Consider the following 18608-nt stretch of genomic DNA (forward strand, 5'->3'; position numbering starts at 1 on the left):
AGTAAGCTTCAAAGCTATAAAAGATTCTAAATCAAATTATATTGGGACAAATCAACTTCAATCCCAAGTCCATTCTTACGAACCCAACTAATTTCCTCATTTTCATTCTCAACAACAGGATTGCCAACATCACTTTGCAAATATGTGTCAACATCCATAGTTGTGCCCATGTTATATCCAGCTCTTGCAGTGGTAGAGATAACCACTTGCCAATCCTTATCAGTTGGATCTTCCACATAAAAAACTTGTGATGCTTGTGAAGCGAGTATAAATGGCTCAACATGAGGCCTCACGTTTGCAAAATTGACTAAAGTAAACCCATTAGCATCTTGTTTCATTCTCGAACCATTTGATATCCAATCACATTCGAATAACACCACCCGATGACCTCCGTAAATTAATTAATTCAATCATATTTTTCAAGACGCCGAAGTAAACTAGTTCACTCAAAACTGGATTTTGATCCCTTATACTTGCAAAATTGGATGTTGTTGCATTGACTGTAACACCACTATTATGTGTTTTTCTTTTCTTCTCAACTTCTTTGATGTGAAACCGAAATCCATTAACAACATACCTGTCATGTTGGATTCCAACAACATCTGGACCTTTAGCAAGGAACCTCAACTCTCTCAACACCGAAACATTTTGAGGAAGTTCTAACTTGTCAATCTGTAAAAAATAAAAAAATAAAAAAAAAAATAAAAAGATGAAACTATATTTGAAGTCCTACAATTCAAATTGTACTTAATATTCAGAATTTTACTTACATGTTCAGCAAACCAACACGCAAAATTTTCGCTGTGCAAGCGCTCTTTTAGATGCTGTAGAATTTGAGGATGTCCTTCTTCTATCAATCTACGATGCTGCCTAGAAGTACATGAGTCAAAATTGTAATCATACATTGAATTCTACAATAAAATTTTAATGCATCAAGTTGTAGTTGAACTTACTCTATGTAAGGTGTGACAGCATCACAATTAAATAAAATATACTGATGTGCTTTACTCAAGATATGAGCATCAAAGACTGTTGGCTTACCCCTCCCCAAAGGATGTCCTGATTCAGAGAATATATCTAAACCATCTTCAATTTCCTTATGTACTTCTTCATTTCTGCTTGGTCGATTGAATTTTGTCTCAACATAGTCCGCAAGATACAATGAGCAAAAGTTAATGCATTCTTCTGCCAAGTAGCCTTGAGCAATCGAACCTTCAGGCCTATTTTTATTTCGAACATAAGATTTTAATGTTCCTAAGTACCTAAAGTATCATCATTCCAACCTCTCTAATTAGTTCTACAAATCAAAGAAAGCAAAAAAGGAATAAACATTTAAGGCATAATGAGAATTACAAGCAGTACCTCTCTATAGGATACATCCAACGATAATACACCGGCCCACCTAATTTCACTTCAGTTGCCAAATGAACAACTAAATGCACCATGACATCGAAGAAGGTTGGTGGGAAGCATTTCTCAAGATCGCAGAGTATGACGGCAATTTCACTTTCCAAACGAACCACATTTTGAGGACAAATAACTTTAGAACAAAGCTGCCTGAAGTATCTACTCAATCGAATCAAAGGATAGTGCACTGATTTTGGCAAAGTCTTTCTCAAAGCTATAGGCATCAATTGCTGCATTAGGATATGATTATCATGACTTTTAAGCCCTGAAATTCTTGGTGGTTTTACTCGAACGCATCTTGAGACATTAGCTGCATAACCATCTGGAACTTTCACCTTTTTTAGCACATTGCAAAACATAGTTTTCTGTTTTTTATCCATTGCAAAGGAAGATGGAGGTAAGTACACCTTTCCAGGTTCTGTCTCAGTGGGATGCAGCTCTTTTCTTATTCCCATTTCTCTCAAATCACGGCGGGAATTATAATGATCCTTTGTTTTATCCTCGGTGTCCAGCAATGTCCCCCAAATGTTTTCACAAACATTCTTCTCAATGTGCATGAAGTCAAGATTGTGTCTTAAGACATTATCTTTCCAATATGGCAATTCAAAGAAAATACTCCTCTTTTTCCAATTGAAAGGCAGCTTCGGATTACCTTTCACAAGTTTTCCAAATTAATTTGCAAGTCTCCCAATTCACTCACAATCATATCCCCGGTTTGCAAAGGTGGTCGCTTTCCATGTTCTTCGGTGCCATCAAAGAATTGGGCTTGCTTTCTAAATTTATGCTTACTATCTAAGAATCTCCGATGACCCATATAGCAATATTTGAAACTATGAGTCAACCGTCGTGCATGAGTGAACTTGTGACAAACAGGACAAGCATATTCACCTTTAGTGCTCCAGCCAGATAACATTGCATATCCAGGGAAATCACTAATGGTCCACAACAGAGCTACATGCAATTGAAAATTTTCTTTTTGGGATGCATCATAAGTTTGAATGCCAAAATCCCACAATTCGGTCAATTCTTTAACTAGAGGCTGTAGATAAACATCAATATTATTCCCAGGAGAGAATGGTCCGGGTATTAACAAGGACAACATGAAGTACGGTTGCTTCATACACATCCACGGAGGTAAGTTATATGGTATTAAAACTACAAGCCAAGTACTGTGTGTAGAACTCATGTTGTTGAATGGATTAAACCCGTCAGATGCCAACCCCAATCTAACATTTCGACAATCCTTAGCAAATTCTGGATGTAGATGGTCAAAAGTTTGCCAAGCTGGAGAATCAGCTGGATGTCTCATACAACCATCTTTTGTACGTTTTTCCTCATGCCATCTCATTTGAGATGCAATTTTAGAAGACATAAATAGTCTTTGTAATCTAGGTTTTAAGGGAAAATGCCACAACACTTTTTGAGGAATTTTCCTTTTTTCCCCAGTTGGATCATTTTCTGAAGCAACCCACCTAAGCTCGTTACATGTTTCGCATGAAGTCCTTTTCTCAGCACTACCCCAATAAAGAGAACAATCATTAGGACATGCATCGATCTTTTCATAACCCAACCCCAATGTATTCATCAATTTCTCAGCCTTATAGTAAGAAGACGGCAAATTAGTCATGGCCTCTGGAAATGCTTCTCTCAACAGCTCAACAAGCATATTAAAAATCTTGTTACTCATCTTACCCAGGCATTTTAGGTGAAGCAAACGAATAATGAAAGACAATTTCGAGAAATTTTTGCAACCACTGTACAAATCCTGTTGAGAATCATCAATCAATTTGTAAAATTTTTCAGCCTCTGAAACAGGAATGTCCCCTTCTCTATTCAATTCATTTGTTCCATGTGGTATCCCAAATACATCATGGACCAAGTCTTGCATGTCATTAGTCCCATTTGAAACCCCAATTGATGTATTTTCAGAATTAGATGTGGCTTCATTGTAGTTTGAAAGTTCTCCATGTGCTATCCAATTATTATAACCCTTGATAAATCCTACCACTTTCAAATGATCATATGCTTCCATTTTTGTCACACAAACACCCATGCCGCAATCTTTGCAAGGACACAAAATCTTTCCGTCACAACTTGATCTAGAAAATGCAAAGTTTAGAAACATTTGAAGTCCTGTCTCGTACTTTTCACTTGTTCTTGGAAAATCCATCCATCTTTTATCCATACTTTGAATATAAATAAATGTCCTCCAACAAGCTTCCAAGAGCATGCAAACAACAACTACACATTAGTACTTAGAAAACTAGACAAATCCCATAAAATCATTGAGAATAACAAGCGCCCTGATTTTTTAAACTCAGGCCATGGCTTACAAGTCCCTAATTTCAAGTTCAAGAATTTACAGTCTACTAAATAAAGCAGCCCAGCAAATAAAGGAAATCAACAAAATGCAAAATTTCTCAACAATCTGTAAAAACAGAATTTGCAAGCAAGCGGATAGAAATTTTATTTACCTAATACCAGAACAAAGCCCTTCGTACCAACTCCTGCACTCGCGTCTTCGCAAAACTCCTAACTTCAATCTGAAATGTCAAAGGTTAAACAAACACATGAGCATGAAGACTAAAGGTGAAATTCAAGAATCTTACTAAATTTCCATCAAAGTATAGATACATCTCTGGTGTGTAGTGAAATGTGAAAGAAAGAAGAGAATCTATCTAGCTTTTTATTTTATACTCATAATTTTTTTTTGGTCCCAGGAGTACAATTTCATGCACATAATCATAAAAATCAAGTCAACTGTGGGAGCAGAAAAGGAAATTAAACATTCTCCTCATTGTTGATTCATTCCCTAATCAGCTGACTACATACAAGAAATAGAAGTCATGAAAACTTTGCCCAGCTCTTCCTCTTGATTATTGAGTGGAGTGCAAAATTTTTAGGACTTCTGGATTGAGGACTTTCCCGTATCAAAATTTGAAATTATCCTTCAGGTAACATCAATGAACATTACTGGAGGTAAAGAGAGAAGCAGGAAGAAACAGAGCTATGCCATTACTGGAATGCAGAAGCTCAAGCTATTTGTAGCAAAATGGAGCTATCGATTTCTATATGCAATGCACATTGGCTGCTAAGAGAAACCGTTAATGCACTTTGAACACCACAGAAAAGAAAATCATTTGGATGATAGGAAGAAAGAAACTTACAATTAAACATAAGAGAATGCATGCAGCAGCCCCAGGGAACAAAGCGTACCAAAAGTTGAGGCGATGCAGTTTAGGAGCATCAATGAACAACAGAGGTAAGCCGGCAGCTGCCATTAGTACATATGATGTCCCATTTTAGTACAAGAACAAGATTTGGCAGGCAAAGGCTACTGAGATTCATGAGTGTTTAGTTAGATACCAGGTGGATGTACTGCACGAGTGCAGATCATGAATGCTATGTCATCCTGAACTGGGAGGGGTGGAAGTTCGACAAGAAAATGGATAGGGGAAGAAAAAAAAGAAAAAAGACTAAAAAATACAATACAGTTTTACAACTATGTTTCATATATTAACATTAAAAGAGATTCACAGAAAAAAATGAAAAACAGGGAGGAATTGACATTTTATCGAACAGGTTATGGGCAACAGCTTCATTGTGTTTACCACTTCAATTTTGGAACAAGATATGCGCGCCTGAAGTATCTTCCCGCTTTCCCAATGTAGAGCTCCGTTCTTCAGCTTTTACTTCCTGCCTGCCCTTCCAGATGTCTTAGCCGAGGGATTTAAAGTTGAGGTTAGAAAAGATGAAGATGGTTGTTTGTGGAGATAGCTTCGATTGCTACCAACATTCTGGACTGGCCGAGAATGCTTGTATGCTGAGAGGTGAGAGAGATGAGAAGAAGAAAATTTTCACCAAGTCCTTTTGCCGGCAAAATGAAACTTCACAGTACTTCAGCAAGTGTTTTGGAGCCAAAATAAAACGATGTCGTTTTCTGTGTTTTTTCGTTTTTTTTTTTTGGTTCATCTCACACTTTCCAGAGTGTCATCATAGGTAGCCTAAAGGCACATTATTATTTGTATATCATGATAAAATAAAAAAATTATAGTACATATTATTGAATTTATTAATAAGTGTCATGATATGTTTACTATAATGGCAGAAACCAGCAAATGTCCTTATAGACATGTCAGAAAAGGTCATTTTTGTTGTAGTGTGTTAGCCGCCATTCTTTCATTTTTGGCGGAGAACGACGAAGAGAGAAACTGGCAGAGAGAGAGAAACAACTTTGAAGCCTCGATTGGAAGGTGATTTGAAGTCCGATTGAGACGAAATTTTACACACGGGATCCTCTCGTCAAGCTCTACTTATCCACCGATTCAGATTTCGGATTTCCTCTTCGTTTGGTAACACCTTTCCAAATCCACTTCTTTGACAGTTATAGTTTTTGGGGGTGATTTTATAGCAGATTTGTTTGGTTGATATTGGTGCTATTATTGTCATCCGAATATTTCGGATAGACCTGTGCATTCTCATTATTGTGATAGTGGAGATTTTTTGACTGGACTAGGTCCCGTGATTTTTTCCAATTTGGATTTTTCACGTAAAAATTTTGGTGTCCTGTGCCTTTTATTTTTCTTGCATTTTATTATCACTGCTGGTATTATTACTTGGTGATTTGGTTTATTCCTATTTTAACTGGTACTTGGGGAAAGAGAAATTTGTCTTGGGCTAACTCTGATATTGTATGCTTGTACCGGTACCCCCTTTCCCAACAAGTGGTATCGGAGCAGTCAGGTTAGGCTGCTCAGTTGTACTAGTTAAAAATGGATGATTTGGATAGTGGTTGTATGATAAAATTAAATGCAACTAATTATTCGATTTGAAAGTCTAGAATGAAAGATTACTTGTATTGTAGAGATTTGTTTGAACCTGTTCTAGGGGATAAATGTAGACTAAGTGATATGAGTGATGAAAAATGGGCTAATATGCACAGGAAAACTGTTGGTAATATTAAAAAATGGATTGGTCAAAATATTTTTCAACATTTTGCTAATGACACCAGAGCTAATATATTATGGAAAAAACTTGAGAGTATGTATGAAAGAAAGACCGGTTTAAACAAGGCTAGTTGTCTGAAGCAGATTACTCGAATGAGATATAAGGATGGGGAAAATATGACTGAACACTTGAGTAATTTTCAAGGATTGATAAACCAGACAACTACATTAAATTTGAATCTGGATGATAAAGTGCAGGCTTTATTATTATTCAGTTCACTACCGGATAGTTGAGAAACCATGGTGGTCTCCATCAGCAATTTAGCTCCGAATGGTGTGTTGACCATGGCTATTGCAAAAGAGGTCGTGATGAATGAAGAATTCAGGAGGAAGGAACAAGGAATTATCTATGAGACCCAGGCCTTGGTGACAGAAAAGAAAGAAAGAAGAGGGAGAAGCAAAAGTAAAGGACCTCACAACAGGAATGACAAATCTAGAGGCAAGTCTGAGTTGCGGAAAAATATTGCATGTTATTATTGTAAGAAGAATGGGCATTATATGAAAGAATGCAGAATCCTAAAACGGGAACAAGCTGAGAAAAAGGGTAAGGCGAAGGAAAAAGGTAATGAAGAGACTACAACAGTTGTAGCAGCTCATGATGACATGTTTGTATTCTGTGATGATGGTCAGGTGAATATTATTTATTATGACAGTGATTGGGTAGTTGATTCGGGTGCATCCTACCATGTTACTCCTCACAGGCATTTCTTCTCAACCTACACCGAAGGAGATTTTGGATATGTTAGAATGGGAAATGAGGTCTCATGCAAAGTTGTTGGCATGGGAGACATATACTTGGACACAGATACCGGGTGCCAGCTGATATTGAGAAATATTCGACGTATCCCTGATATTTGCCTTAATCTTATCTCTACAGGAAAACTTGACAATGAGGGCTATTATAGTTCGCAAGGTGGAGGCAAATGGAAACTCAGCAAAGGAAATCTCGTTGTTGCCAGAGGAAAGAAGCATAGTACCTTCTACGTGATGCAAGCTAAGTTGAGGAAGGGAGAAGTGAATACAGTTCGTGATTCCTCAATTGACCTTTGGCATAGGTGACTTGGGCACATGGGTGAAAAAGGGATTCAGACACTTGTTCGCAAACAACTCCTACCTGAAATTAGAGGTAGTGCACTTAAAACCCTATGTTGACTGCATTTATGGAAAACAACACAGAGTTGCATTTCAAAATTTTTCTCCATCTAGAAAATTGAATCCGTTAGAATTGGTGCACACTGATGTTTGTTATATGAAAGATAAGTCTCTTGGTGGTGTTGTTTATTTTGTAACTTTTATTGATGACTTTGCTAGAAAGGTTTGATGTTTTGCTTTGAAATCCAAAGATCAGGTTTTGAATGTGTTTAAAGACTTTCATAGCAAAGTCCAAAGAGAAACTAGTAAACAGTTAAAGTGTGTACGTGCTGATAATGTGGTGAGTACAGAGGACCATTTGAAATCTATTGCAAGTCCCATGGGATCAGATTGGAGAAGAGTGTGCCAAAAACTCCTCAAGAGAATGGAGTGGCAGAGAGGATGAACAGATCCATCATTGAATGGGTCAAATGTATGCTCTCTAATGCTAAATTGCCAAAATCTTTTTGGGGTGAGGCAATAAGGACTGCAGTTGATTTGATTAATCTTTCTCCATTAGTTCCTCTAGATGGTGATATCCCAGAGAGGGTATGGATGAGAAAAGATGTGTCCTTTAAGCACTTGAGAGTTTTTGGTTGTCAGGCATTTGTTCATATCCCCAAAGATGAAAGGTCAAAACTTGATGTAAAATCAAAGCAGTGCATTTTCTTGGGTTATGGACATGAAAATTTTGGTTACAGGTTGTATGATCCTATTGAGAAGAAGGTGATCAGGAGCAGAGATGTTGTTTTCTTTGAAGATCAAACCATTGAAGACATTGATAAATGTGACAATTCAAAATCCTCAGATGACATTCCTGCAAGCTCAAATTCAGATCCAGATCCAATTCCAGTACCTGTTGATTTTAATCAAGGGGGAGCTGAGACAGAGCAGAGAGAGGATATTGATGATGGTAATAATCCTACTGCTGATGAACTTGAACATGAGGTGCCACCTACTCCACCACCACCACCACAGGATGAGCTTAGGAGATCTACCAGAGGGAGGAGTGCTTCTAGCAGATATAATCCTCATGAATATTTGTTGTTAACAGATGGAGGAGAGCCAGAGTCATACTGTGAAGCTTTAGAGCATGAGAACAAAAAAGATTGGTTGTGAGCCATGCAATAGGAGATGGTGTCCTTGCATGAGAATCACACTTATGAGTTAGTGAAACTGTCTAAGGACAAGAGAGCTCTAAAGAATAATAGGTTTACAGGTTGAAGACTCAGGAGCACAGCTCACAACCAAAGTACAAAGCAAGATTGGTTGTGAAGGAATTTAGTCAAAAGAAGGGTATAGATTTTGAAAAAATCTTCTCTCCTGTGGTAAAAATGCCATCAATTCGAGTTGTTCTTGGTATTGCAGCTAGCTTGAATTTGAAGATTGAACAACTTGATGTGAAGACAGCCTTCCTACATGGCGACTTGGAAGAGAAGATCTACATGGAGCAACCGGAGGGGTTCAAAGAAAGTGGCAAGGAAAATCTTGTATGCCGTTTCAAGAAGAGTTTGTATGGGTTGAAACAGGCACCGAGACAGTGGTATAAGAAATTTGACTCTTTCATGACAGACCATGGGTATCACAGGTGTGACGTCCGAAAGAAGAAGAAAAGGAAAAATTCTGGTGAACAGTGACTTTTGCAGAATCCGGCCGCAAATCCGGCCAGTTCTTGGCCGGATTGCTGGTCGGATTGGGTTGGCCGTTTGAAAAAAAATTGATTCGCCACTGCCTTGAATCCGGCCTGGAATTCGGCCGGATTGCGACGTGTCGTCTCAGCAGCCAAGTTTGACCAGCTGTTTTTCCTTCATTCTTATCTTGTTTTGGCTGAAGTTGGTCTTCATTTTTGCTCCCTCTTGCCCGGCTCTCTAGAGAGGAAAAACAAGAGAGATTTTTTCATTTTTGCTAGCTTCAATCTTTGCTCAAATCTTGAGATTTCACCGATGGTTTTGGAAACTACTCCATACAAGTGTGTACTAAGGAGGTTTAAATCTATTGGTGGAGAGTTTTGAGAGGACAAGGGTTTGCTTTGCTTGTTTCAAGGTGATTGGAAGGTATCTTGTCATGAACTTCCTTTTTACTTCAATAAATTGTGTATTAGTGGATTGGAAAAGTTAAATATGTTGTTTTGTGGATAAGTTTAAGGTTTGAGATAGTATTATGGAATTTTCGATTTTGTTGGGAATTTTTTTCTGAATTAATATGATGAGTAATGGTTGGCCATGATTTACTAGCTTTGATGTATGGAAAATCTTGTGTTTAGGTGTTAATTTTATTTGCCTAAAGAAATTTCTGGTTTGTGTGCATAAATTCCAGATTAGGGTTTTCAATATTTGAGATGTGCATTGTAATTTATTTGAGGACTGTAGGTAGTGAGTGAGTCTCGGCGAGAGTTGGGCAGGTGGTCCGCCGAACCCTTGGGTTCGCCTTACGGGGAGGTGGGGCTATCACAGTTGGTATCAGAGCTTAGGTTTCAGATCTCTGTAGTGTATCCTAGGCTAAAGTTTAGGATGCCGAACTGTGGGACTGGTTTGAAAGTGGTAAGCGTAAGGTATGACTTGGTTGCTCCCAACTGTACATCAACCAATTCTGGTACTAGCGTACGGCCTGAGTTGTACAGTTGCTTAGTTTTAGATTCTTGTACTTGAGTACTCGATACTTTTTCTGAGGAAATACTTGTGAATTTGGAAGGAACATGGTCTAGTATATGATGATGTGAATAGGAATCATAAATGAATTTGAGATAAATTGTAATGGCACAGGTTGGAGTACAGAGGATTTCGTATTGTACCCGAGACTTAACCGAATGAGGAGATTGAAATGTTAAATGTTATCTAGAACTTGTCCAATAAGATTTTGGCTAGGGTTTTGATAGATTATGGTGGTGTCCGGATTTGTTGAGAAACTTCTGGTTTTTGCATCCTTCTTCTAGTCTTCTTATTTGATTAAGGTTTGCACCACTCGATTTATAAGTGTTGAGATTTGAAATACTTGAACTGCCTGAGACCTACTAGGCTGAGTTCACTTGAGACTTGAACCTATTTAGGCGAGTGTGCTCTTACGTACACTTAATGAACCTGATTAGACTAAATATATGGTATTTCATTTACGCTTGAGCAAGTAACTTGATTTGTATATGACCTATATGTGGACTTGACTTCTGTGACTGCTTGAGAATGTGAATTGCTGGGCATAGGCTAGGTGAGTGAGTTCTTATTCGTACCTGTGCTCTATGAACCTGAAGTATTTGGCTCTGCTTTTGAACTTATATGTTTGACCATACTTTTGAACTTATTCGTACTCGTGTGGTTGTAGACCAGCTACTATTCCTCTGTAGCGGTTGAACTGAACCTCTCTGGTGAGGCATTGCCTGTTGTGTTTTCAAGCACCGCCATTCTTCTGGCGAGGCATACCTGTTGTGTTTTCAAGCACCACCAGGGATGAAAATTTTGAACTGAGCCTCTCTGGTGGGGCATTGCCTGTTGCGTTTTTAAGCACCGCCATTCTTCTGGTGAGGCATGCCTGTTGTGTTGTCCAGCACCGCCAAGGATGAAATTCTTGAACTGAGACTCTCTGGTGAAGCATAGCTGTCGTGCTAGCTTGTTGTGTTTTCAAGCACCACCAGGGACAAATTCCTACACTGAGGCTCTTTGGTGAAGTTTAGCTGTTGTGCTAATTTGTTGTGTTTTCAAGCACCACCAGGGACAATTTCTTCAAACTGAGACTCTTTGGTGAAGTATAGCCGTTGTACTAGCTTGTTGTGTTGTCCAGCACCGCCAGGGGTACAATTTCTGACTTGAAAAGTTTCCGACTTGAGAAATTTCTGACTTGAGGCTAAGCCATGTTCTGAATTTTTCGAATATCTGAGACTTTATTTCCAACTCAGGGCCAGTTGTTTGAACCGAGACCTTTTGCATGTTCTATTTGGTTACCTGTTTAGCTATCTGTTGGCTCGTTGCTAAGTGATAAATGCGATTGGAGTGATTCTTGGCACTTGACTGACTTTCGAGAACTATTTTGATTTGATTAGTACAAGTTGGATGTCGAGGACGACATTCTTTTAAGGGGGGAGTTTGTGACGCCTGAAAGAAGAAGAAAGGAAAAATTCTGGTGAACAGTGACTTTTGCAGAATCCGGCCAGTTCTTGGCCGGATTGGGTTGGCCGTTTGAAAAAAAATTGATTCGCCACTGCCTTGAATCCGGCCTGGAATCCGGCTGGAAATCCGGCCAGATTCTGGCTGGATTGTGACGTGTCGCCTCAGCAGCCAGGTTTGACCGGCTGTTTTTCCTTCATTCTTATCTTGTTTTGGCTGAAGTTGGTCTTCATTTTTGCTCCCTCTTGCCCGGCTCTCTAGAGAGGAAAAACAAGAGAGATTTCTTCATTTTTGCTAGCTTCAATCTTTGCTCAAATCTTGAGATTTCACTGATGGTTTTGGAAACTACTCCATACAAGTGTGTACTAAGGAGGTTTAAAGCTATTGGTGGAGAGTTTTGAGAGGACAAGGGTTTGCTTTACTTGTTTCAAGGTGATTGGAGGATATCTTGTCATGAACTTCCTTTTTACTTCAATAAATTGTGTATTAGTGGATTGGAGAGGTTAAATATGTTGTTTTGTGGATAAGTTTAAGGTTTGAGGTGGTATTATGGAATTTTTGATTTTGTTGGGGATTTTTTTCTGCCTTAATATGATGAGTAATGGTTTGCCATGATTTACTAGTTTTGATGTATGGAAAATCTTGTGTTTAGGTGTTAATTTCATTTGCCTAAAGAAATTTCTGGTTTGTGTGCATAAATTCCAGATTAGGGTTTCCAATTTTGGTAGTAATCTGTCCTATTTTTGCACTGTATGTTTGACCTTGAGAGAGACTGAATCGAGCCTTTCTCAAAACATGAAAGTTGTAGATATATGAGTTAGCTAGCTACCTGAAAAATATCAGATCGATTGGAGTACTGTAGCATGTGAAATGACAGAAATACCCTTGACTGCCCTTAAGCCCTGTTTCGCGGCCAGTTTCTCTTTTTCTCTAAGATTTCGGTTTTTGACCATGAATATGTATAATTTGGCTTTGGAGGTCTTCATAAGAAATGTTAGCGGAGGTATTAATTTCGTAACACCATAAGATTCGTTTCAATCGGATGAGTGTAGCTTCAATTGTGATTAACATGCCAAAATGTGATAGGAACTTGATGCTTTTAGAATTTCCTTAGCTTGACTTGATATGTGTGATCTAGGGCTTGGACTTGAACCAGGCACTGACTTATGATGGATGAGGTTCCTGAGCTATGGTTGGTGAGTAATCTCCAAACTATTTCCAAAGGTACTTATGAACTGTTTCTGCACTATTTACTCACTTGCATATCATGAGTGCTTGCATGTGGACCATGACATATTTTGGCTCAAATGAGTACTTGGAATTCCTGTGCTTAGAACCAACGTCTCTACCCATGATTATTTGGAGCAAATGGCTCCCTTGTACTGTTTGACTGACTGGATCCGTTTGAGCGTTGGAGTTCTAAGTACGATGATTTCACCGGCTCACGAGAGCAATAAACGTACATTTGATTACTGATTCATGACATCATCTAAATGCACTGTTGTGAAGCTTATTTGATTACTGATTTTACTGGACACTCGCTGAGCTTCTAGCTCACCCCAAAAATATATTTTCTCCCCACAGGGCTCGAGGCAAGGGAAGTGCTTGTATTAAGTTCTTCGTGTGACTGGATGGATTATCTCATGTACAGTTAGTTTTAGAATTCATCTTGTGTAATAGTTCCACGCTTGGAACTAGTATTTGCTTTGTTATGATATGTAAATTCATGGAGAATTTGATGTAATATTTGAGATGTGCATTGTAATTTATTTGACGACTGTAGTGAGTGAGTGAGTCCCGGCGAGAGTTGGGCAGGCGGTCCGCCGAACCCCTGGGTTCGCCTTAGGGAGAGGTGGGGCTGTTACAACAGGACTACATCTGATCACTGTGTTTATGTGAAAATTTTTTCAGATGGTGATTTTTTTATTCTCTTGCTATATGTTGATGACATGTTGATTGTTGGCCGTGATACTATAAAAATTGACAGGTTGAAAATGAGTTAAGTAAATCCTTTGCAATGAATGATTTGGGTCCGGCTAGACAGATACTGGGGATGAAAATCTCACGTGACGGGCAAAATGGGAAGCTCTAGTTGTCTCAAGAAAAATACATTGAGAAAGTACTCAACAGGTTTAACATGAGCAAGGCTAAGGAAGTCTCAACTCCACTTGCAGGTCACTTTAAACTAAATATCAAGCAGTGTCCTACAAGTGAGAAAGATAAAGAAGACATGAAGAAGGTTCCTTATGCTTCGACTGTTGGTAGTTTGATGTATGCTATGGTTTGCACCAGACCAGATATTGCTCATGCAGTTGGAGTAGTCAGTCGGTATCTTTCTAATCCTGGTAAGGAGCATTGGAATGCTGTCAATGGATTCTCAGGTATCTCAAGGGAACTCCTAGATTGTGTCTATGTTTCGACAATGGTAAAACTATGCTAGATGGATACACTGATACGGATATGGCAGGTGATCTTGATAATAGGAAGTCCACATCTGGGTACTTGATGATTTTTTCAGGGGGAGCAGTGTCATGGTAAAGTAAGTTACAGAAGTGTATTGCCCTTTCTAGTACGGAGGCGGAGTACATCGCAACCACTGAAGCATGCAAGGAGACTCTTTAGTTGCAGAAATTCCTTCAAGAGTTGGGCATGAAACAAGAGAAGTATAGTTTTTACTGTGACAGTCAGAGCGCTATTCATTTGTATAAGAATTCTACATTTCACTCTCGATCCAAACACATTGATGTGAGGTATTATTGGATTCGGGAAGTACTGGATTCCAAACTGTTGACACTTGAGAAGGTGCATACAAATGATAATGGTGCTGACATGTTTACTAAAGCATTTCCTAAGGAGAAACTCTTATTTTGCAGACAAGAAGCAGGTCTAGTGGAGCCCCCCAAATGAGCTGGAGGGGGAGATTGTTGGACTTGTGTTGTGGGCCAGCCCATTTGTGAGCCAGCCCACTTATGCAAGTGCTTGAGGGTTTCTCAAGCTTAAATACAAGCAGCAGCCGCGAGGTTCATCTGTAGCGAGAGAAAAATTGTTAGCCGCCATTCTTTCATTTTTGGCGGAGAACGACAAAGAGAGAAAATGGCAAAGAGAGAGAAACAACTTTGAAGCCTCGATTGAAAGGTGATTTGAAGTTAGATTGAGACGAAATTTTACACACGGGATCCTCTCGTCAATCTCTACTTATCTACCGATTCAAATTTCGGATTTTTTCTTCGTTTGGTAACACCTTTCCAAACCCACTTCTTTGACAGTCGTAGTTTTTGGGGATGATTTTATAGCAGATTTGCTTGGTTGATATTGGTGCTATTATTGTCATCCGAATATTTCGGATAAACCTGTGTATTCTCATTATTGTGATAGTGGAGATTTTTTGACTGGACTAGGTCCCGTGGTTTTTCCCAATTTAGGTTTTCCACGTAAAAATCTTAGTGTTCTGTGCTTTTTATTTTTCTTGCATTTTATTATCACTGCTGGTATTATTACTTGGTGATTTGGTTTATTCTTATTTTAACTGGTACTTGGGGAAAGAGAAATTTGTCCTGGGCTAACTCTGATTTCGTGTGCCTGTACCGGTACCCCTTTCCCAACAATTTCATCATCAAATATCTCGTCTCTTTTCATCTCCGTCCAATGTTTCCATCCATATTATGCTGAAAAAAAAGTAGAGAACAAGAGGGAAAAAAGAAGGCCAAGGTTCACAAGTTGCGAGATGCATGGTTATTCGAAGTGATGACTATCAAACTAAATTCGAATCTCTACCAAGATTTAAAATAATTTTCCAAACCAACTTCCGGACCTCGTAATTTAATTTGTATATATATATATATATATATATATATATATCAAAAGCAACAAATCAGATCTCATGTACCCAGATATTATGGCGAATATACAACAATGAAACTAATCAACTCTGGAAACCACCTTTACATGCCCCCGTTTACTCGATCTCTTGGACACCACTTCTTACGAAGATTAAGGATCTCAATCTAAAAAGACAGATACTAGGATCATTCATTCTCTAGAATCAATTTTCCTTTTTTCTCTAGGTAGTGGTGGTGGGTGGTGGCGTTTAAATTTTAAAATGGGTCTGTCTAACGGGTGTCCTATGCACTCGCTAAAATATATTTCAAGTGTCATATTTTTTAAAATGTAAGGTTAATTAGAAAACGTAAATAAATACAAGGTCGTGTAGGTAAGATTAAATAGGAAGAGTATATAAATACAAAAGAGGGTAATAATTGTTAGTATGTATATGATAATTTAAGTGAATATTAGATATGTTAACATGTGCCCTATAGGCAGCCGTTACAAAACCCCCTTTTAAAATGTATCTCAAAAAAATTTAAATTCTAAAAATACTTCAAAATGCATTCCTAGTCTTGAACCTCCAAAAGAATTAGGAATGACAATGGATTGGCTATCCTTCAAAATCTCTCTTAATAAATCCTAATTTTTAACCTGCTTATCTAAATACTCTCTATTGGGTGTCCTTTTAGTTTTTTCCACAGGATAGTTGAGAAATGCTTTGCCTGGCAAGGGGTACTTTCCATCTCTATCATAGTTAAGTTGCTTGAAATCTCACTCTTGGCAATGATTACTCGAGTGTAAAATTTGAGAACATCTCAAACTTACTAATTGGCTAAATTTAATGTAATACTGTTGCCATTCCCACAAAAAAAGAGGGGGGGGGGGGAGAGAGAGAGATGAATTTAGAAGCCCGATTTAAAGTCACTTGTAAAGGTTTTATTGAAAAGTTTGCAAGGACACCAGTTATCGTTGTTGAAATTATTTAGTAAAACATCTTCTCAAAGTTTGTAGTTGATTACAATATTATTACACAAACACCCAATATTGTACATGTAGCATTTGCAATGCTATTAATGCATTTAAGATTTAGGAACAAAGGTAATCTCGATACCTCCTATGGTCACAGCACCTCTTCTGGGGACCAAAGTGACCAAAATGCTGTCAAAATCATCAGCTCCCAATTCCTCCAGCACCTCTGAAATCGCAAAACACTGGGAAGTGGTAGATTTCATGCTATGTCCATGCGCCAAACTGTTGAAGCTTCCTAGAGACTCAGCCTTGCACGGATTACTCTGACTGGTATCATCTTCGTTCACAAACACATCGAACACCACAGTTTCTCCTTTATCAAATTGGATTCCCTTAATCTTCAGCACCTCTTCTGCCTCTGCTTTCTCTTTTCCACTCCTTGACTTCTTAGGCCGCTCAACCACGAAGCTGATGGGTTTCTCTAATTGCATTGGCATCACTTCACTAGCCTTAGGTGCGGACTTTGTCGGGTTCAGGCCCTTTCTCCGCGCTTTTGGTTTACAATCTAACCAAGAAAGTGGCAAGTCAGGATAGGTATATCCAAGCTTGGCGAGATTTGTGGAATCTTTAACCGTCACTCTAACGGGTCTCGCTGCCTCGTTGAAGAAAATAAAAGAGGAATTTAACCAATCTGGGTCTTCAATATTTTTGCGTTTCAAAACATTGTCATAAATGTACCACATTCTATCAACGTTGGCATGGTGAGCATAGAATATAGGGTCTCGGCCGGCTGCATATAAGACGCCCATGTCCTCGTTGTTAGGCTGGGAAGGGTCGCCAACCCAATCGTGCACACAATTGTGGGGTATATTTTCAATGGAGCCCGCTCCTGGATCGGGATCATTACCCCCCAAAAGTGGCTGTCCGAAAAAACAATCAGGCGTGGACGACTGAGTGATCATTTGAGTGTACATTGTGCAACAATTGTACTGGATTTGAATATTGGGGTCGATTGGCAAATCTGTGCCGTTGTAAGCTAAATCCACCACTTTAGGAGGCAAGTGTTTTGGGTTGCGGATGCAATCGTATAGGGACAATTTGCTGTCGTTAAACATGGATGGAATTTGCATGCCTGAAGAATCATCCCATTGCCAAAATGGCAAAGTAAACGTATCATCATCAAGCAAGTTCTTACAAATTCTTTCAAAGAAATAGAGGTACCATCTGTGCCACGGAAAAAATAGCCATGAGCTATGAATCTCCAATTTTTTGTCTGGAAAGCCCAATTGAGGGTACCCTTCGTCACAATACACGCAATGGACGTTTGCCTGTTGGTAAAAATTACGAGGATCGCTCATAGAAAGGTTCTTCATTTTTGTAATGGCAGATGAATATTTTTTGACATAGTCATGGCTGACCGCGTGAGCCGGCATTCTTGTGTAGACTTCACTAGCAGAAGGTGTATAATCATTGTAACCCGCGGCGGAGGGAGGGCAACAGTTGATAGGTATGCCATTTCGAGTCTCCGTGGCTTCGGTACAGTTGAAAATATCGGGTGAAACTGGCAGCGCAAGGCTTGATTGTTTGGTGCCGAGCGTGGTTGCAGCATATAGCCCGCCGAGGCCAAGAAGGACATCCCTTCTTTCAAATTTCCCTGCTGAAGTTTTACCACATTTGGATTTGGATGAACTAATACTGTCATCAGTACTAGGGTTTTGATGATGGTCTGCCTTTTGGGCTTTACATGTACTAGCTTCTGCATGGGATTTTTGGTTTGTTACACGAGTTGGGCGGAACGGGTGAGAAAAGAAGCCAGGGGAAGATGAGCAAATTAAAGGTTTTAAGGAGAAAGAGCTAACTGGGGTAGGATGGATAGGGTGAGTCAAGGAAGGAAGGGAAAAGAAAGCCATGGCTAGATTTGAAGTTTGGGTGCAGTTTGAGTAACTGGCCAGGTCCCTTGCGTCCTTTTATATAAGGTTTAATCGGTGTTTGCGTGAACAGACCATCTACATCCGTCCTTTTCTGTTTCTTGTACACATTTCCATGCACAAATATAATATGAATATAGCTTAGTCTAGTTTCTGAGATTTTTTTTTTATCCGTGTGGCCAGATTCCAAAAATTTCATCCTTATCTAAGGACGTGATGTAAGAACAATTGCACCAAAAAAAAGTGAT

General features: G+C 38.9%; 2 protein-coding genes across 2 annotated transcripts; both read right to left on the minus strand.

The window, feature by feature from the left end:
• Window positions 1–2062: 2062 nt before the first annotated feature.
• LOC113758317 lies at window positions 2063–3460 on the minus strand. Its single transcript, XM_027301236.1, has one exon. The coding sequence runs from the start codon at window positions 3458–3460 to the stop codon at window positions 2063–2065; it is 1398 nt and encodes a 465-aa protein (XP_027157037.1).
• Window positions 3461–16542: 13082 nt separating this feature from the next.
• LOC113758318 (polyphenol oxidase I, chloroplastic-like) lies at window positions 16543–18342 on the minus strand. The gene has a single exon (XM_027301237.1). The coding sequence runs from the start codon at window positions 18340–18342 to the stop codon at window positions 16543–16545; it is 1800 nt and encodes a 599-aa protein (XP_027157038.1).
• Window positions 18343–18608: the final 266 nt, after the last annotated feature.

The sequence above is a fragment of the Coffea eugenioides genome, unplaced genomic scaffold (genome assembly GCF_003713205.1).
Source record: "Coffea eugenioides isolate CCC68of unplaced genomic scaffold, Ceug_1.0 ScVebR1_47;HRSCAF=261, whole genome shotgun sequence".
Classification (NCBI taxonomy): domain Eukaryota; kingdom Viridiplantae; phylum Streptophyta; class Magnoliopsida; order Gentianales; family Rubiaceae; genus Coffea; species Coffea eugenioides.

Coding starts and splice junctions, on each gene's coding strand:
- LOC113758318 (XM_027301237.1), bottom strand. CDS start 18,342: ATGGCTTTCTTTTCCCTTCCTTCCTTGACTCACCCTATCCATCCTACC.
- LOC113758317 (XM_027301236.1), bottom strand. CDS start 3,460: ATGGGTGTTTGTGTGACAAAAATGGAAGCATATGATCATTTGAAAGTG.